This window comes from Eschrichtius robustus, chromosome 16, assembly GCF_028021215.1.
Source record: "Eschrichtius robustus isolate mEscRob2 chromosome 16, mEscRob2.pri, whole genome shotgun sequence".
Lineage (NCBI taxonomy): Eukaryota > Metazoa > Chordata > Mammalia > Artiodactyla > Eschrichtiidae > Eschrichtius > Eschrichtius robustus.
The window spans coordinates 90,091,939-90,112,419 of record NC_090839.1 but is presented as its reverse complement, the minus strand read 5'-3'; the positions used below and the strand labels follow the sequence as shown (position 1 = coordinate 90,112,419).

The window sequence follows — 20,481 nt, the reverse complement described above, 5'->3', positions numbered from 1 at the left end:
TTCCAGCCCTAGGAGCCTTCCAGAGTGGGGTTCTCTGTGAGGAGCGGGGGCCCCGGCGCCTGGGGAAGGAGGCCCTGCTGCCCCAGGCCCCCGCCACCGCCTCTGCTGACACCCCGGCTCGTCCCGATTCTGGGATCATCTCTGTGCTCTCTGCAGCTTTCCTGGGCCGATAAGAATTAGTTCTGACAGCAGGACTCCACGGGGATGTGCAGAAGGAAAGTGTGCCCTTGACGTGGGATTCCCTCTTCGCACAGACAGCCGTGTGCTCTGGTTTTGTTGCTGTGGCTTTGAAGTGCTCATCCGAGGGCTTCCCTGCCGACACGGCGAGGTTCCGGCCCCAAGCAGCTCTGAGCCGTGGTACTCGCCTGGCTCCTTGCCAGGAGAGACCCCCTTCCCCGGGTCGCTGCTCTTCCTCTGGCAGTCACATCAGATGGCATCTCTGCCTGCGGCCTACCCCCTCGCCCATCCCGACCTGGGCTGGGCTCTTCTCCTCTTTGCTCCCAAAGCACCTGCGCTCACAGTCACAGCACGAATCCTCTGTCCACAGGAGACCGGCGGCTCACTTTAGAATCGTGTCACCTACTTTTAAGGGTGTCTTCAACATCAGTTTTTTCTGACCATAAAAGCACATGTACAATGCAGATAATTTAGATAGCGTTTCACATTCATCCAGTTTAGAACCACAGAAAGTCTGACGATCCCCAGCAGAGGGGAGGGTTTGGGGACGCAGCGTCACACACTCTTGTTGGGAGCGTGACCTGGCACAGCTGCGGTGGGGCGATCCGGGCATGGGTGCACCCCGTACCCCAGCTGCTCTCCCTCCGGGTCTTAACCCTGGAGAAATCCTCACGCCTGTTCACAGGAAGAAACGCACAAGGAGATCCACTGCAGAGCTGCCTTAAAGAACAGAAAATTTTAAAAAAGAAGGAACTGGAAACAATCCAAATGTCCATCAATAAGGCAATGAAAAGGTAAATTGCAGGCTATTCATTACAGCAGAAATCACGGTAGCAATTAAAGTAATGAACAAGACCTACATGTGTCAACATGAATAAGTCTCACAAACATCTGTTGAGTGAAGAAAAGCAAGTTGCAGAAGAATATATCCAGCTTAAGAATGTCTCTGTACATTTAAGCACTCCACAGACATTACCATGTATCATTTATGGCTACACGTATATAGTAAAAGTATAAAAACTTGGCAGGAGTTTGCAATAAGTTGAGAATAGGGGTTACCTTTGAGGAAGAGGATCCAATAAGACCACCAGAATAGCTTCAACTTTTTTCTGTCATATTTTCTCTCTTATAAAAACAAAAACAGAACATAAAAATTTGGCAAAATCTCAAGATTTGTTCAGTGTGTGATGAATACATGGGTGTGTGATCTATATTATTCCAAGTATTTTTCTGCATGTTTGAAATACTTTATAATTTAAAAAGGGCAACTATAAAATAAAAATAGCATATTCACTAAAAAATTCTTAAATAAAATTCACAAAAGTAACAAGAAGAAAATGGAAATCACCCACAATTCCACCACCTAAAAATGTCAACTTTTTTTCTCCCAGTCATTTTCTAGTATTTGAACTATAAAATAGTTCATACTTACAAAGGAATCTCTTCATGCTAGTGTATTTATGTTATAGTGAATAATAAAAAGATACAGATGTCCCTGCTCCCAGTTGAAGACGTAGAACGCCACCAGTACCGTTGAAAGCCCAACAAGAGGTAGACATGCCCCTGAATTTTGTGTTTGTCTTTGCTTTCTTTTCCTTTACGATTGTACTAGTGTTATGTTGAAGCCCAAACAACTTAATGTTAGCATTGCACGCCATACACTTTGTATAAGTTCCCGTTACATATTTTTCTGTGACTTGCTTTTTCTTTCCACCTTGTGAATCTTGGCTTGTCTCTATGGCGGCATCAACGTGCTCCCTGGTGGTCCAATCCTGCGTACAGCAGGTCACCCCTCTGTTCTCTGACATGGACATTCGGAGGCTCCCTTCCTGGTGCACCTGTGCCCACCTAGGCACAGCCTCCTTGGGTCATAGAGTCTGCACGTTTTCCACTTTACACAGTGACGCCAGACTGTTTTCCTAAGTGGTAACCCCAGTTTACCCTCCCATCAGCAGGCACGTGGGTCCCCATCGCTTGATACACCTTTGCCAACACTGGGTAGACTCAAGACTTTAATTTTTTGTGCCATCCTGGAAGGCTCAGTGGTGTCTCCTTGTGGTTTTGTGCTGGATTTCCCCGACAGCAGATGAGCCGGGCCTTCCTTGTTCATTTATCCCTGGGCTGCCCTGGGCATCTTAATGTCTCTGAAATGCTGTTCCCGTTTCCTCTCCAATCCCTACCATTTCTCCTTCCCTCTTGCCAGTTCAACGGCGCACTTAGAAGCTTTCCTTTACTTAATATCATGTTTATTATTTTTTTCCTTTCTATTATGGTTTATTACAGGATATTGAATATAGTTTCCTGTGCTGTACAATAGGACCTTGTTGTTCATCCATTCTATATGTAACAGTTTACTCATATTTATTATTTTTAAATGACAGGAAGGCTTTTCGTCTGAGACTACCATCCTTAGAGGTAAATGTTTGTAGCATTTCTGGTGATTTCCTCAGGATATAGTCCTAGAAGTAGAATAACTCAGAGCAGGTGTTAGGACATTTTTAAGGATCTTCACACACATTTCAAATTTTCAGAAACACTGTGTTAATTAGCCCATGTCACCCCACCCTCACCAGCACTGGGTGTTAAGTAACTTGGCCAGTTTGATAGGTAAAGTATATTATTTATATTTTGAGGGGATATTTTCAAAGTTTCTTGGCCACGAGTATTTTTTTTCCTCTTGGGAATTTCCAGTTTATGTCCTGTATTAGTTTGCTAGGACTGCATGAAGTACCACAAAGTGGGCGGTGTAAACAACAGAAATTTATTTTCTGTCACTTCTGGAGGCCGGAAATCCAAGATCCAGGTGTTGGTAGGGTTGGTTCCTCCTGAGGCCTCCCTCCCTGGCATGTAGACGGCCGTCTTCCCCCTGTGTCCTCACATGGTCTGCCCTCTGCATGTGTCTGTGTCCTGACCTCCTTTCCCTAACACCAGTCCTATTGGATTAGGGCCCACCCACATGACCTCACGTTACCTTAATCACCTCTGTAAAGACCCTGGCTCCACATACAATCACATTCTCAGGTGCTCATGGTTAGAACTTTAACATATGAGTCTGGGGAGGGGACACAGTTCGGCCCATAACATTGGCCCTTTGACCACTGTTTCTTGGGGACTCACCCTTTCCTTGTTGATTTTCACATACTCTTTACACACTGGCAGCAACATAAAGACCCAGTGACTGAGCGGCCTGGCCCTGAGGTCGCATCTGGGCTGGAGGCCTGGCTCTGGGGTCAGGACCTTCAGTTCAGTAAATATTAGCCCATATGATCACTAAGAATATTAAGTGTCACATCTGTTGCCAAAGTTTTCCCTCTTAGTTTCTGTTATAGTGCTTTTCACATAAACTTTAAAAGCTCACATTATTGAATCTGTTTGTTTGGCTTTTTCCTGGTGGGTCGAGCGGTCGCTCTCACATGCAGACAGGCCTCCTCTGCTGGGGTTCAGAGCGCACCAGGGTCCCTCCGTTCTTTGCTCTAAAGTGACAGTCCTCGGGAGTTCCCTGGTGGTGCAGTGGTTAAGAATCCGCCTGCCAATGCAGGGGACACGGGTTCGAGCCCTGGTCCGGGAAGATCCCACATGCCGCGGAGCAACTGAGCCCGTATGCCGCAGCTACTGAGCCTGCGCTCTAGAGCCTGCGAGCCACAACTACTGAGCCTGTGAGCCGCAACTACTGAACCCACGTGCCACAACTACTGAAGCCCGTGCGCCTAGATCCCGTGCTCCCCAACAAGAGAAGCTACTGCAACGAGAAGCCCGCGCACCGCAACGAAGAGTAGCCCCCACTCGCCATAACTAGAGAAAGCCCGCACAGCAACGAAGACCCAACGCAGCCAAAGATTAATTAATTAATTAATTAATTAATTATTTTACAAAGTGACGGCCCTCCCCTCTCCTCCCCACCCTGGACTCGCAGTGACATGGCCTGAAGTCTCGCCACGGGCACTGGCCGGGCGTCGTGTCCACGGGGACGTCAGGGCAGGTGTGGCACGACAGAGGGTCGCACGCAGCCCAGCCTCTTCGGGCTGCAGCGGGTGAGACGCAGCACGGGCTGCCCCCTTTGAGCCTCCCCTGTGTTTTAAACCCTGCGTGGTGGACAGGCTGGGTGGAGGGGGCAACCCCGCAGCCACGTGGCCGGGCGCCAACCTCGGCGAGTGAATTCACACCAGTCACTTAGTCTCCGTGTGCCTGGGCTTCCCCACCCTCAAGGGGGGCGGCATGTACCTCCCTGGTAGGGCCAGTACGCGGGTGCACAGAGAAGCCAGAACAGGGCCCGCCTCCCAGCAAGTGCCTGGCCAGCGCCAGCTGGAACGTTGTGGCCGTTCGGCGTCTCACCCCTTCTCTCGGACCGGGGAGTGTTCTGCATCACTGTGTATTTACACTCAGTACTTACTCCGCACCCACCAAGGGCATGTGGCACGGCTTTGCTCTCCGCCACGCTGGCGGCTGGAACGGAGGGTTTATGCTGGAAGGCAGCATGGGGCCGGGTTACAGGACGCCCCCGAGGCACTGAGAAGTTTGGGTGTGGATCTGTAGTCCCTGGGGGTCACTGAAAAATCACAAAACTCCGGGTAAGGAGGGGGTCGTACTTTAATCCTTCGACGGTTCCAACCGTGGCCAAACAGAGGCTAAACGAAACAGTGCTCCGCGTCCCTCCAAAGCGGGAGACATCACACGTGAGCCTGCGTGGCTGTAACGGCGTTGAGTGGTCATTGTAACGAACGCTGTCTTGGGTAACCTGTCACCTGGATATCATTACAGCCGGCGCACTAAATGGTAGATGCTGTAGGAAAGACGGGAAAACGATTTCTAAAGATTCAGACTGGTGTCCACAGGGGAGAAAGGAAAACATCTTTCTTCGAGACTCACTTTGCATCCAGGGGCCTTGAATCAGTGTTCCCGCTCCGGCGGCGTGGCCTTCTGAGTACATAACCACCTCTGCAGCGAGTGCTTTTGTCATCTATACCAAAGCGTGTTCTTGCATTTCCAAAAGAGATTAACAGTGTGAAACACTGGAGGCGCCTGGAAGGAAAAACACTTGCTTATTTGTGTCAGTATTTTACCCGGGAGAGCTGGCGGCATTTAGAGCCTTGCTTTGGGGGGCGTGGTGGGAGCCACCTGAGAGAGGCCATCCCTCCGCCACTTGCCAGCTGCCCCACAGTCCCTCAAAGGCCGTTACACTCAAGCGATGCACGCGCTCTTCAAACCCACGCGGGTCCGCCCTGCCAGACACGCCAGACCCTCCCCCTCCGCCCGGTTAGAAGTCAGCTTGCCCACGAGGGCTGCACCTTGACCTTCAGCATATCACACGAGGGTGAGGGAGAGCTCTGCTGGGAATTAGGGGCTCGACGGAGTCCGATCCGAGTTCGCAAATGCATCGTTTCCTCCACCGTTGGCGTCTGTCTGCCCCCAGCCCTCAAACGGATAAGCCGTAAAACCAGCGAGCCGGGTGGCATCTGGGCTGGGCTGACGCTTGCCCGCAGGGAGACTCAGCTGCTGTGGGTTCTGCGAAGCACGAATGGGCGTTGGTGGGGCTGTCACCAGCCACACCCCGCAACAGTGCCTGCAGAGGGGCCGGCAGCACCGGACCCCACTCGTGGCCTTGGCCTCGAGGCCCCGGGGGTGGTCACCGCACAGGCGACTCTCAGATCGACGCCTTTTGTTTACCCAGGAAGCATCCAGTCTTTATAAAAGCCTGCCACCACCTAAAATGTCTACACGATTCTCTCAAAATAATTCTGGGGCCCTTCGGCAGCCAGCTCATTGAACCGAGGCGGCCGAGACCCCCGCCGGCCCCCGCCAAGGCCTCCCGTCCTCAGCGGCGTGTCTCAGACTCTCCTGCTTGCGCCTCCCGTCCTCAGCGGCGTGTCTCAGACTCTCCTGCTTGCGCCTCCCCCGCGGGCGGCCCGGAACCTTCCTCCTGCTTGGAGCCTCGTCCTCTCCGGGTCCTGATTTTCTAGACGAGTCACGTTTCCTCATCTCCCGGGCACTTCCGAGCTGCTCAGGCTTCTCTTGCCCGCGGCTTTCATCTTCGCCTTGGGGCCCCGCGGCTCGTACGTGGCCTTGCTTCTCCGAATGCCTGTGTCAGCACGATTCACCCTGACCTTCACCAGCGGGCTGCTCTGGGCGCCTCTCCTCCCGCCGTGGGTCCCTCTCCCTGTTCCTTCCTCGCGTGGCCGCGGCCTCTGACCTCACGTCGCTGACATTCAGCTCGTGTTTCTGAGCTTCCTGGACCCAGAATCACATGACGAGCCTTGTCCCCCAAACACCCTCATCCCTCTGCTCTCCCCTCCTTGTTCCTGACCTGCGAGCCAGCGCTCGGCTGTTTCTCTTGGCCGTTTCCGTGTAGAAGCCTCTCCTCCGTTGTTCATCACATCCGTGTCAAGGTGAGGTGCGGGTATTCATCTTTATCGACACACCACAGGACGGGGACAGCAGGGGTATTGTCTCTCTTTTAGGGCAAATAACAGGAAGATACAAATATATCCCTCGGGCCGAGGAATTTTCTCCCAGTGGCTCCATGTGGGACCCGGATCAGGTAGAACAGCCCAGATTTCATGCAGTTCTCTGGGTAGACTGGAGCCCTCGGGGCTCAGGCAGAAATACCCATCGAATGGGAAGCATCCCGTGTGGGGCACAGCCCCAGCCTCTCTACCCCTGCCACCCTGCTATGCAGCTCGGTGCTCATCTCCCGGCAGCTTGGCCACGGTGACCCACAGCAGGCCTGTGGACTGGACATGCAGGGCAGCCGTCCTTTGTGTCACTGTGCTGTCCCGCTGCACACTTTACTGTCCTCGTGTCCTGCCTTTACAGCCGGCACAGCGCCCTGGCTGCGGCCGGGCCGAAGGCTGGTCTCTGCAGCCGTGGGTGAGCCCGCCCGCTCCTCGCCGCCTGTCTGTCCCCCACTCAGACGTGGCGGCTTTGGCCCCAGGCCCTGCCGCGGGGGACTTGACCTGCCCCTCGCCTGAGCCCCTCCCTGCACAGGCACCCCAAGGCTCTTCCAGGCACCCCATTTCTTCGGCTGCTTTCTGAAACAATGCATCCCCTCCTCCAGAAGGGACGTCGCCCACGGGGGTTCGTGCTGGAGTCCAGCCTCTGGCCGGGCGACGTGCTTCTTGCTGCATCTGAATGCTCTCTGATTTCTCCCACTCTTCCACAGTCACCTTGAAAATATCCTGTTGGGTGGCCAAGTTGTTTTCTATTTTGTCCCCCTTTCCTTGACATCATCAGGATCCTATCCTTTTAGAGCAGGAGGGAGCTCTGTCCTGTTTACTGGGTGCCCCGTGCCCCCGTCCTCGGTTGTGACATGGAGACGCTGTCATGTGCCCCATGGACCGTGGACCATAGACCACTGCGAGGTCTGCACGTGGCAGGGGTGACGCGCCTGGAGTACAGGGGCCCTGATGAGCGGGGGCTGATGTTTTTCTTTAGTCTTAGCTAGAAACAAAAAGTCGAGAGTTGACACTTGCCCGAGGTGAGAAAAGCTAGGCTGGGTTAGGACCCGGGTCTCCTGACGACATCCTGCTACATGGTCAGGGGCTTCTGGGAGACAGACGGACAGACAGACAAGAGACCATCTAGAAGCATTACAACACGCCATCCAATGCCAGGATGGCGAGGAGGCCGGCAAGAGAAAGGACAAGGAGTGAGCGAGGGACCATGGGAAAGCACCGCCCAGGTGGAGGCGAGGTCAAGGGTCACCCTAGGGTCGTGCTCTGGGGGCGGGGGAGGGCAGAGGTGGAGCCTTTGATGGAGAGCAGACCTGAGCCAGCCCAGGAAGGGGAGGGGAGGGGAGGACCTTCAGGGAGACCGGTTCCCATTTTGTTCCCAAATCCCAGCTCACAAAGATGCACCTTTGAACAAAATCTGAGTTTCATCCCAGGATTTTTAACTCCAGTGGCAGATAATCTGAGAAGAGATGAAACCTCATAAAGAATAAAGGATAAAGAAAGCACATCTGTAATCATGTCCTGTTCCTAAAAGTGTATACATCCTCATTAATTCAGGCTTACTAGGTGAAAGGTGATTTGAATTAATGAGGAGTCTTAATGACACACACATGACTCTCCGAAATACGAAGGGACAAGTTAAGGGACTGAACGCTGGCTGGTGGGGTCGTGAGGGGAGCTCCCTGACGGGTGTCGGGGGCCCCCGGGACACCAAGTGTTAACTGCACGGCAGCGGCCGCCCCGGTGTTCCCGGTGCCTGGGCGTGCTGGTCGGGTGGTTTCTGCTCGTCCCGCCATCTCAGGTGTAGGCATGCTGTCTCACACTCTGAAAAAGAAACCTGGTCAGCTCAGTCCTACGCAGAAATTCAGTGTGTACGCAGACAGGGCCCGGGTCTCAGACATACATACGTTCATCTGTTTTTAACGGAAAGTTACCTCTTTGTTCTTTGGGGAGGGTTGGTATCTCTTCATCACTAGGAGTGGTATTCGAATGGCCGTACTCACTCACCCTGGGCCACGCCTCCCTCTTGAGGTTTTTAAAGTATTGTGTTTGATCATGTTCTTATTGGGGGTCTTTGCTGCCTGTGTAGTCTTTGTGCTGGATTGTAAAGTTCGGTTTGCCTGTGCAAAATACCTTTCCTTAGTTCCTTGCTTTAGTTTGGGAATGTGCGTGTGATAATGACGTTGGTCAGTTGCTTTCGTACAGGGCACAGACAGACTTTCCTCCAGTGGCCAGGGAGACATAGAGGTCCCCAGTCCCCCGTGAGGCTTGCTGCAGCCTCTGTGGATGAACCACGTGCCCAGGCGGACCACGCCACCCTCGGACAGAGGCTGCCTCCATGCCGTCTGATCTCCCCCTGTGCCCCTCGAAATCTGCCGATCATGGGCGTCGCTTTTCACCTGCAAATCCTGACAATATAAAAATAATAATACGACACCTAAAAGCCGGCGTAGATGTACTGAGGTTAGAGCTGGTGTAAAACCATGGATTTACATCACTCTTGTAGCAGTGGGTGAGCTTCAGAAGAGAGCTGGGGGTTAATACATCAAATAACAGAGAGATAAATGGATCTAAAGTGTAAAGGCCCAGGCCAGGGAAGAATACAAGCAATAATGTAACTAATCAGGATGGATGGTGTGACAGACAAGGGGGAGGTGAGCGCTTCCACCACGGGTCACGGTGAGGAGCCAGCGGGTGCTGTCGAAAGTCGGAGGACCGAGTTCATCGCATCACCTGGGACTCTCAGGGGTGAGGACCAGAAGGACCAAAACAGACACAAACCCCCCGGAGGATCGGAAGGGAAACCGACTCTGACAAAGCAAATGCCGACCGCAGAGGTGTTAACGGTGAAGCGGAAATGAGTAGCAGGACCTACAACGGGCTACAGGGAGTGGCACGTTCTCCCGGACCCTGGAGCGCAGCCCGGGCACATGCTCCCACATCTTGTGGCTCCCGGGGCACCGTCGTCCCTGGGAGACATGCTCTTCTCGTGGGGCAGGACACCAAGGGCCCCACTCCCTTTGCTGGGAGCCTGGGGCGGATGCTTTCGCTTCTCGGGACAGTGTGACTCAGTGGAGAGTGAAGGCTTTGGAGCCGGACGGATGCAGGGCTCAGGCCAGCTCTGCTGGTGACTTTCTGTGTGACCTCAGGCAGACTGCTTACCTCTCTGAGCTCTGCTGCTCCCTGGCAGGACCACCGGAGGCTCGGGGGGCGAGGACCGTCAGGCGTGCAGCAGGAGGGCTCTGCCGCGGTGGCCACGCTGACCACATTGCCCTCGTTCTCAGGACGCTAGGTGTCCGGGAGTCTCAGAGCTTGGGCTTGGGCTCCCGATGCACCCGAACTCCAGACGCCCCCTCCCCCAGGACCAGGCAGGGGCGAGGGAGGTGCTAGGGGAGGTCCAGGAGAAGAGCCCCCGGTCATCGGTCAGTGGATGGGAAAGGACAGGTGTCCAGCAGGACACCCTGGGACAGCTGGCCGCTACGGCGGGGAGGATGGCCATCAGAGGCAGAACAGAGCTGTAAGAGCCTGTCCAGGGTCCTGCAAACACGCTGTGACGGTGCTCACTGTGGACAGGGCTGGGCTGCCGGCCCCCGTCTGTGTGGCCGTGGTAGTGACCCGCAGTGGTTAGGGGCTGAGTGCTAGAGCAAACTCTGCGTCTGACACCACGGGATCGTCCTCCTGGCCCCCCACGTGGCGGGCGGGCTGAGGCTCCTTACGCAGGCGGGCAGGTGCCGGGAAGCTTGGCCACTGATGGGGCCAAAGGCTGTGTGAGTGGGAGGACCGAAGGAGCAGGGATGGCCACCCGGGGCAGGAGGCCACGGAGACGCAAGCTGCTTGAGGCCCGGAGGCCCTGTCCCGAGGGCCAGCAGCCCATCTCCACAGGGGCCGTCACACCCACGGGACGCCCTGCGAAGGCAGAGCTGGGTTCAGCGCTGCTGGCCTGGTCCCCTGAGGGTCCCTGTTGAACTGAGTGGCTTGGCTGTCATTAGCGGTGTGGAGGTCGCAGCACCGCCACTTCTGGTCTTAGCGCAGGACTCAGCGGCTGGACCGCAGTTGTCTGGGAGCCCAGGAGGCTCGGGCCGAGTCTGCAAGCCCGCTGTGCCTCTTCAGATGTGGGCCGAGGGGCCCCAGCAGGGCCTGGTGGGGGAGGCCTGGTCCTTAATGAAGTCCGATCAATCATGAACCCTTGATGATCAGGGGACTTTGAGAGACGGTCAGAGCCGGGGGCCTGTCCCGAGCTGATGTACTCCCTTCTGCTTCCTCGACAGTGGGGAGAGCTGTTTCAGGGGAGCCCCGGGCTCAGAGCCGCAGGGGTGGGGCTTTTGGGAGGGGCGGGAGTGCTGGGCTGGCGGGAGGAAGCGGGGTGTGCAGACAGATAGACGTGGTCTGAGCACAGGTGTGAGAGCCTCCGGGGCAGCCCTGGAGAAGGGCGCTCCAGGCAAGAAGACCCTTGGGGGTTGAGGGCAGGGCCCCTGGAAGGCGGGCGGGGGGCAGGGACAGAGAAAGCCCCCGCCGTCCGCACTGCTCCCTGGGTCCTCCGGGCACCGAGGACCGCAGGGAAGAGGAAGCTGTTTTCACATCCAGTTCCGTGAAGGAAGAAGAGGGGGCCTGGCACCCCGAGGCCCTCCCTTCATCACTGAGCCTGGCTTCTCTCCCAAGAGCCCCAGCCTGCAGCTCAGATGCTGGCCTGGGAGAGGGAAACGGTGCAGAAACACGTGGCTCTGTAGGGTTTCCCGGGTGGCGGGACTGGGGGCTTCCCCGTGAGTGAGGGCACAGCTGACCAGCAGCCCTCGTGCCCCCCCCAGGGTACCAGATCGCCTACCGCCTGGCCAGCAGCAGCCCTAACACGTTCACCACCGTGGAGGTCGGCGCCACCGTGAGGCAGTTCACGGCCACTGAGCTGGCCCCGGAGTCCGCGTACGTCTTCCGGCTGTCGGCCAAGACCAGGCAGGGCTGGGGGGAGCCGCTGGAGGCCACCGTCATCACCACCGAGAAGAGAGGTAAGACCGTGAGGCCCAATTCCCTGCCGGGCCAGGGGAGGGGAGATCCCGCGTGCCTGGGGAGGGTGGCTGCGTGAACTGCGCGTTCTTTAAGCACCGCTGAGCCTACCTGGAGCTGGACGCACAGCGGGTCTCCCAGCCCAACGCTCGCCCAGGCTGGGCTCTCAGGCCTGATCCTCCCAGGTTCAAAGATAGAGAGCTCTCCCCCTCCCCCTCCCCCTCCCCCTCCCCCCTCCCCCCGCGATACCGGAGCTTCCTGCAGGTTCCCCCCACCGGAACTCGGTCAGGCCAGCACTTTCAGTGTGCAGGGAACAGCCAGGGCTGAGTTTCTCCCCCAGGCAGCTCAGAGCCGCAGGCCTTGTTTCTTGCCATCCTCCTTAGAGCCCATGCAGCCCCTCTGAGGGAGGGGGAAAGAGTTTTGCTCAGGGTTTGATGTGACTTAAACCAAACCCGAGCGCAAGTACTGACGTGAACTCCCTTAAGGAGGCAGCCCTGTCCCCTGCCCGCCACGTGCCTCCGCCTGCACCCTGTCCCACAGCTGGAACACCTGCACTGCCAGGGCCTGCAGGGCCTCGGTCCGCGTGGCTCAGGGAGAGGGGGTCCAGGAGAGCTTTGTCCCTTCCAGTGGGTCCGGGAGGGGCCTGAGAAGCAGGGGCAGGACTCAGGCTGCTCGGGGCGAGAAGAAACCGCCCGGCCGAAGTGTGTGCTTCAGCAAAGGATGCTGATTAAGTTAGATGCAAGGGCCCCTGGCAGCCCATCACCTGGGGCCGGCAATCAATTGCTGCTTTACTTCACGAAGCACCTTCTAATCAGAATCGATACTCTTCATGATAAACAGTTAAAGAATGACTCCTCCCTCTGTGGGGCTTCTCTGTTGAAATCAATGGGGTGAGGAGACAGGGCGACGGGCGAGCGACCCCCACTCAGAAGCCAGGTCCCGGCCCCGCTCCCCGCGTCCCAGTCCCATTCCTGCAGGCACGGAGTGGCCAGTGACAGCCCCCAGGCACCCCTGCTCCACACGCCTTTACAGTTTCAGGCCCAGGTCGACTTCCAGGGAGAGGAGATCAGTGTTAAAGATGCACTCATCCCAAAATCAGAAAGCGCGAGAGAGTCCAAAGGAACCTGGAGATGCTCGGGGCACCCAGGTGTCATTCAAGATGCCTTATATGGCGGTGCCGTCGGGGAGCATGGGTGGGTTCACCTCCTGTCTGTCTGTCTGTCTTTCTCTGCTCTGAGGATGGAACATTCCAAGAGCAAGCAGGGGTCTTCAGTCAGATCCAAGCTGGGCGCCGGCCGAAGTCAAAGACCCTCACATCCCTGCGGAACCAGGAACAGTCTGCAGATCATCTAATCCATGCAGCCGACTCTCTGGGCAGCCACAGTGCCTCCCCCTGCTTAATTTCACTGCGAGCCTCTCACATGCCCCTGATCTGTCCTCTTTTGGTTGCAGAGAGGCCGGCGCCCCCCAGGGAGCTCCTGGTGCCCCAAGGGGAAGTGACTGCGCGCAGCCTGTGGCTCCAGTGGGTCCCGGGCAGCGATGGGGCCTCCCCCATCCGGTACTTCACGGTGCAGCTGCGCGAGCTGCCCCGGGGACAGTGGCAGACCTACTCCTCGTCCGTCAGCCACGAGGCCACAGCCTGTGCTGTTGAAAGGTACCCAGAGGGCCAGGAGGACCCTCCCCCGGGGTACGGGGGCCCTGCCCTCCCCAGCCAGCTCCTGCCCACTGAGCAGGGCGTCTGTGCAGGACGCGGAGACGCGCCACGGAAAGCCCAGGTCTCCTCTTCTAGTCGGCGCTCCCGTGCCAGGACCCGGTAGTCCTTGCACCCTGCGTCCGCTTCCAGACGCCCACCCGGGCCGCTTCCCCGCCCGTCCTTCCGAGAAGCCGGGCACAGATGGTCTGCCCACCCCAGGCCCCGGGGACTGACGCACAGATGGACAGGCGGTGGGGCCCTGAGCCCGGGAGTGGGACTGACGCTCCCCGGTGCCCGAGAGGCAGAAGTCGGGAGGGACGGAGTCAGGGGCGGCGGGGAGGGCAGCCCAGCCTGCCACTGTCACCGTGTCACAGGCCGGAGAGAGGCCCTTCTCTGTGCTGTCTCTGCGTCAGCAAGGTGGACAGATTCCGCCTGGGGGCCGCCGTTCCTTAGTGATGGTTGATGGGGCAGGAGCAGAGCCCCGCACCCTGAGCCAGCTGTTTGGTGAACTGCTGGGCAGGAGGGAGGGGCTGCACCGCCGGGCACAGCTGGACCCGCTGTGTCGTGATCCCACCTGGGCCTCTTCTCTCGGCCGCCCCCCTCCTACGGTGAAGGAGACTAGGGCTGGGAGGGGTTACGTCACCTGCCAGAATCCTACAGATGGAACAGTCTAGATGGGCAGGTCTACGAAGTGGCCTCGGGCCCTGCGTCCTCACGTCTGCCCGCGTGGAAGCCCCCCGCCTGGGAGGGTGATGGTGGCAGCCCGGGGAGACACCTTGGCGTCTTCACTGTACTTCCCGCCCGGCCCTGGCGTTGCCACTTTCTGCCAGGCTCATGCTCCGGGGCTGGGGAGGGGCTACTAAGTAGTGGGTCCCACTGTCCCCCGTGGGTGCTAGAACCCTTGCCAGGACCTCCTAGGAGGACGGAAGAGGCCAGGACCATGGTTTCCTAGGTGGACCAAGGTCCCCTCATCGTTCAGAACGAGCCCCGTGCCGGGTACCGTGCCGCATTCACGTCCACCTCCTCGTGGAATCCCCGCGACAGCTCCGGGCACTGCCGTCCCAGTTCCACGGGTGAGGAACAGGGTCAGAGGTCGGTTTGGTACCTTGCCTGCAGCCCTGCCCAGCCAGCAGGGAGCACGTGCGGGCCCCCCTGGGCACCCCGCCCTCCCCCTCGCAAGGCCGCCAGTCTGCTGTCCGCTGAGCAGAGACCATGAGCTGTGCCATCCTCAGAGACCCCCGGAGGCACAGCTCAGGGCTGGGGTTGGAGCGTGGCACTGTCACTCTCTCCTACATGTGCCAGCAGCGGGGCTGAAGGAGAAGGGGACCACCCCCCTGGTCCAAGGAGCCGGCACCGACGGGGGTGAAGCTGGTGCCCACGGCGGGTGCTGTCGGCTCCGGGCGGTGGTGGCCACTGTCACTGCCCGCCCGGGAGGCTGTGTGGCCAGCCTGCATCCTGACAGGATGACCATGAGCAGCCCGGGCGGCTCACAGGGACCTGCCGGCAGCTCTGCTTTGGCGCACGGAACAGGCGCCCCCTTTGGAGGTGACCTTCAGCGGCAGCCACAGGCCAGGAAGGAAGGCAACTCACCACTTATAGCTGCGGCCTCCTGGGACCCCAAGTGGTATACCTGGTCTGAGTGACTCCCTCATCCCACGATCCAAAAAGCTGTCAGCTCTGTCTGAAGATGAGGGATGGACGGTCCCCATGCACACGTTCTGCTTCCGGAAGAGCCGAGGTCACTGCCTGCTACTTAAAGGCGACATTTGTTCAGGTCCGTCTGCTGCCGAGGAGGGGTTTAGAACACTAGTGACAGTCACGGCAGCTGTAAGCGCCCTCCTCGTGGTGGGAAGATGAGGCTGGAACGGCATCAGTGTGGACGCGCGCCTCCGAGACGCTCCCCACGGCGACCTGGTGGTGAAGCCTCCCGCGCCGTCTTCCCTGCCGTCAACGTCATCGCCACCATCACTGCCTCAGCATCACGCAGCCCTCCGTCAGTTCCAGAGCAATTCCCACGTGTTGTCCCACAGCTCGTCCACGTGGAGAGAGAGGCCTGTGGGGTACAGACCAGACTTTTTATTTTTCCCGTCGTGCAGATGACGACGTGGGGCAGCAGACGCGTCTTAAGCAGCAAAGGGGCCTCAGCTTCTCTGAATGGGGCAGGGGATCCCTTTGTGGTTCGGACATTCGCTGGGCCTGTAGCTCAGAGCTTCACGGATGCAAACCAGCACCCAGCTAATTAACGCGGGTCCAGATGTAGCGAACAGTGTTTTCCATCTACACGTGTACCCAAGCTCTCAGCAGACCGTCTACCCCTGAGTGACCACAGGGCCGTGGAGGAGTGAAACACGGGGCTGGAGGAACCATCCTGGGGTTCCTCTCAGCTCCGGGTCGAAGATTTGCCTCAGTGACTGACAGCAGTGAACGGACGGCCAAGTAACAAGGCCCCCAGAGTAGTCAAAGCCTGTCCCCGCGGAGCCCGCCAGCCTTACGACAGCCGTGGGACCTGCAAGGCACAGCTCCCCCTGCAGAGGAAGGCACTCTGCTGCGGACACACCCCCCGGGCCAGGATTCACCTGTGCCGGGCGAGCGTGGCCAGGATGCCCAGCTTACTTCGTACAGCACACTCCAGTGTGCTGGGCGCCCGGCTTAGTTAGAACATGCCCTCGGCCGTAAATAACCCCACCTCCTCGTGTAACCATGTGAAAGAAAGAAGAGCAATAAAATCCAACTGCCTCTCCTGTCATGGAGCCTCCAACCGACCAATGGTGTGCTTGGGACTTCGCGTTGGAAAGGAGAGGTCCATGTTTCAGGACAGACAGTTTAATTTGGTGCAGAAGAGACTGTTGTCAGTTTCCTAATGGGCCAGAACCAGGACGCATGGTTCCTCCCCTATCAGTAGAAAACATGTCGCGGGCAGGATCCCGGGAAAGCAATGTCTTGCACACTGCCACCGTGTCATCTCCCTTCCTGCTTCATAGTCCTGACAGCTACATTCTCCTTTTTTTTTTTAAACATTCTTTTTACATTTCACTTTTGCCAGTTGCATGAAGTCTGCTAGTGGCCAAAAAAACATAAAACGTTTAAACAAAAGTTTAAAACAAAAAGTTTAACGATCCACATCTCGTGCCTGTACCTACCTCTGGTGAATGTGGGTCCAGGGCACTGGGAGGGGTTGGGTCTGAGGGACCTATTTCAGCATCACCGGTTTCTGGTTGATGGTTGCATCCCATAGAAATGCAGTGTGGCTGAAGAGAAGAGGTCTGAGCACAGAGCCACATGGACATTCTGGATGTCCCTTTAGGACAGAGCAGTGATGGCGTGGGCTCCGGTGACGGCTGTGTGTCCAGTAACCGTGGGCCCTGCTGTTCCTCTGAACCTGCCCTCTCCGGCAGCCTTTGGGAAGACAGGAAAGAGAAAGTAACATTTATTAAGCGCCTACTGTGTGACCGATTGCCAGACTTCATGAGGTGGGTTGTGTCATTTAACTTCCCCTGGAAGCGTGGGTATCGTTACCTCTGTTTTCATAGATGAACTGAGTGAGACTCAGAGAAATTAAACGGCGTGCCCCAGTTAGGAGTGGCGGGGCCAGAATTTAAATTCCTGCTTGGCCGACTCCAAAGTAGAGGCTCAAGGAGGCCTGGAAGAGTGAATGAGGGCAGAACTGGGGGAAATTGGAGGGCTTGTTCCTTATTCATTTGTCAAGTAGTCATGGAGTCCTGTTGTGCCCAGGGGCGAGCCTGGAGGGAGCGAGGGGCTGGGGTGGATGGGGCGTGGAGGGTGTGCTCAGGGTAGAAGGTAGACCAGTAATCCAAAGGAGCAGCTCCTGCAGAGGATGGAGACCAGGAGGCGGACATGGTAACTGTGGTCACCTCTCCAGGGCGATGAGCTGGCTGCTCCCTTCACAGCCTCCAAGTCGCTCTTTGCCTGTTTTCAGGCACCTGGCAGGGCTTCCTACTGAGAGGGTAAGTCCTGCAGCTCAGACTCCCAGGGACAGTCATCGGTCCTGTGAAGGGGGAGAGCCTGCACAGCGCAGGTCTGGTGCCGGGGGCTCCACTTCCCAGTCTCCTCGTCCCAGCCCATCTGTCACAGACCTGTCATCAGATGTCATCCAGCCATCAGCCATCCTTTACTGCTCCCCTGCTGTGCCCCCGGCTCCTGGAGACCCCGGAGGTCAGGAAAGAAAGGGTGGTCTTCAAATAGCTTGACCTTCGGCCTCAGATTCCGAAATCATTAGAGAACAGTGAAGTACTGAATATAATGTAATAAGTCATAGGCACTACTATGTTCTAAGTGGAAGTGTACTGGATAATAAAAGTGCTACATATAAAGACAAGGGTCATTTCCGGGGCACCTACCATGTGCCGGACCTGTGCTGATATTCACGTGTCCTCTTATTCAACCCTCCCAAGAAACTTCAGAGACAGATAATGTCACCCCAGACATTCATCCCTTATGCGGGTATTCACTGAGCACCTCCTGGGTGCCAGGCACTGCCATTGGTGCTGGGGACAAGGCAATAAATGAGGCCTTTGTCCCTGTCCCCAAGGAGTCCCGAGTCTTGTAAATAAGACAGTCGTCAAGGAAACAGTTAATTACAAATTGTGATGGAGGAGACGAGGAAATGAACGGGGTGTAGGGGACAGTGGGCAGGGGACAGGCGTCGCCTGGGGCTGGTGAAGCTGACACCTGCAGGGCAAGAGCACTACGGCCCCTGCTCTGTCCCGAGCGCCGGCTGTGGGCCAGACTCCCCTCCGCCCGTCTGCTGAACTCATCCCGGCAACAGCCTCACGGTGTGGGCGCTGCTGTTCAGCCCAGATGGGGAGACGGGGTGAGATGGAGGCCGGGGGAGGAAAGACGTGGTCACCTCCACCGTTCATGAAATCCCTCCTAGGAAGCTGGGGACAGATGGGAACTTACTTGTCTGTTTTAACTGAATAATGGGTGTCGCCCAAAAACCAGACCGCCCTTCAGGGTGGGCCTTTGGAAGCGTCTCCACTAAAGCCAGGGCCGAGACGGGGTTGCCCGTCACCGCTTTTCCTGGCTGTGGCATCGGGGCGCGGACGGACTAGCGAGCAGCAGGGTGCGGTCGGCTCTGGGGGGCTGTGAAGCGGGAGCAGCCCTTGCGGTGTCAGCTCACAGAGAACCGCTGCCGTCGGTCTTACGCAGGAGGCGATTTGAAAACAGAGGTAGAGAAAACTTTTCTGATCATGGTTTCCAGAAATGGTTGTCAGTGTTTCAAAAAGCAGAATCCTTTCTCTAACAAAGTGTTACCCAGAACCAATTACAGACCAGATGGAAGTGGAGCTGCTGTTGGTTGATGCAGGGGGAACGGAGGCCCTGGACACCCAGAGGGTTCCTCGGAGTCTCAGGGGTTCCTCAGTGCTCAGTTTGAAAACCACTGGTCTACAGGCTGGATCAGAGCCAGGGGAAGGGTTGGTTTGAGGCAGGGAGGGCTGTGCTTAGACCGAGTTGAGGAAACTTGGAGATGGTTTGGACTCGAGGGACGGGGAGGGAGCGTCTAGAATCACGTCGGATCTTCGGGTCCGGGAAATGGAGAGGACAGCAGGGCCACTGCCTGAGACACAGCCGCTGCTGGGAGGGAAGGGAGGACGCAGGGCCCTCATCTGCTCCTCTGGAAGTAAAACCCGAAGGGCGGTGACAGCGGCCGGCCGGCCGGCCAGCCGGGTGCTGAACGGGGCTGAGTAGGGAAGCGCCGCCGGGGGAGTGGGTGAAGGTCTGTGTGTCGTCCACACAGCGGAGTTTGTCTGAAGCCTCAGTCGTCGGTGCGGCTCTGCGCTGGGCACACGGACCATCTGGGTGGGGGGGGGGATGGATGGATGGATGGGAGGGAGGAAGGATGGAAGGGAGAGGGGAAGCCTGCAGTGGTGGCACCAAAGAGTGCATTAATGTCCCGAAAATCTCATCCGTGGGCCGAGGGGGACGTCTTTTCGCATGGACAGCCAACATTGTCTTGGCCTTGCTTAAGGTGGGAGGCAGTGTTACTTCAAGACGAGACCCCTCTTCCAACCTCCGTCCCCCAGCCATTGACCCGTCCTCCGGCGGAGGGCGAGGGCCTCTGCCCCCTCACCGTGAAACGGGAATCGTGACGGCTCTACCCTGCAGAGCCGCCCTGCGGCTTACATGGGGCTGTGCTGCTCGGCACTGGCACCGCGTCTGGCTCGGTCAGTGGGGGCGGGGGGGGGAGGGGGGCAGGGGCAGCCCCTGGAGCCGGGCCCCTGCTGGCACGGAGCTCCGCGAGGGAGCGCTCGGGCTGAGGGAGGAGGTGGGCCGGGCGAGCGCCTGCCCTCTGCGCTCCGGATGCCGCGTGCCCGCGCCGTCGTGATTAGCTCCTGCTGAGAGGTTCTCCGAGCTGCTAGAGAGCAGCAATGTGCTGTGCACAGGTGTCTCTGACTACGGGAAGTGGTAGTCCCTCCCCCAGGAGCCCCAGGCGAGAGCTCCATCCCCCCGCTGGGAAGTTCTGGGCTCCCCCCGCCCCGGGAATCTCCTGTCTCCCAGAGCGGCCAGTGAGCCGGCGCCGGGTGTTGGGGAGCTGCTCCCCAGACAGTCCCGGGGGCCCGGCTCGCTGATGCCCGGAGGGATTCAGCCCCGGCCCCAGAATGCCCGCTCCTCGCCGCCGCCCGGGCCCGCGGGCAGGCGGAGGTCTCCGTGGTCACTGGTCTCTTCTGTGTTTCAGGCTGAGGCCCTTCACCTCCTACAAGCTGCGCCTGAAGGCCACCAATGACATTGGGGACAGCGCCTTCAGCACGGAGACAGAGGCGGTAACCACACTGCAGGACGGTGAGCAAGGGGGCCCACTTCCCGCTGCCACCTCTGCGCCCCGAAACCCTGGCTCCTGGAGAGACCCACTCTCGTCTTGAGCAGGGAAGGGGTCACCCCAGGGAGTGGGGGGAGTGGCCGTGGGCTTTCAATGGAAAGTGGAATTCAATCAGCAGCAGAAGCTGGGCGCTCCTGCACAGCCCAGGGCCGTAAATCAAGACTTCAAGGGCTTCCACATGGAGGGAGATTTCTTTGATTGGCTTCCAAACCCCGACCGTCCATTAGTAGCCCTGAGATTGAATAACTTATAGGGTCATTAAAGATAGATGTCGTGGGGTACCTGCGTTTTAAGAGGTTTTCCCCATTTTTCTCATTCACGAGCCACCC

The 20,481-nt window shown here is 57.7% G+C and overlaps 1 protein-coding gene across 3 annotated transcripts in view; it reads left to right on the top strand.

The window, feature by feature from the left end:
• The window catches only part of SDK1 (sidekick cell adhesion molecule 1), a 539,173-nt gene that overhangs the window by 445,236 nt on the left and 73,456 nt on the right, over window positions 1–20,481 (top strand). For all 3 annotated transcript variants that reach the window (XM_068566067.1, XM_068566068.1, XM_068566066.1), the window contains exons 28-30: window positions 11,429–11,623; window positions 13,074–13,275; window positions 20,012–20,115. In XM_068566067.1, coding sequence (XP_068422168.1) covers window positions 11,429–11,623; window positions 13,074–13,275; window positions 20,012–20,115 — 501 coding nt within the window. The remainder of the gene's footprint in view (window positions 1–11,428; window positions 11,624–13,073; window positions 13,276–20,011; window positions 20,116–20,481) is intronic.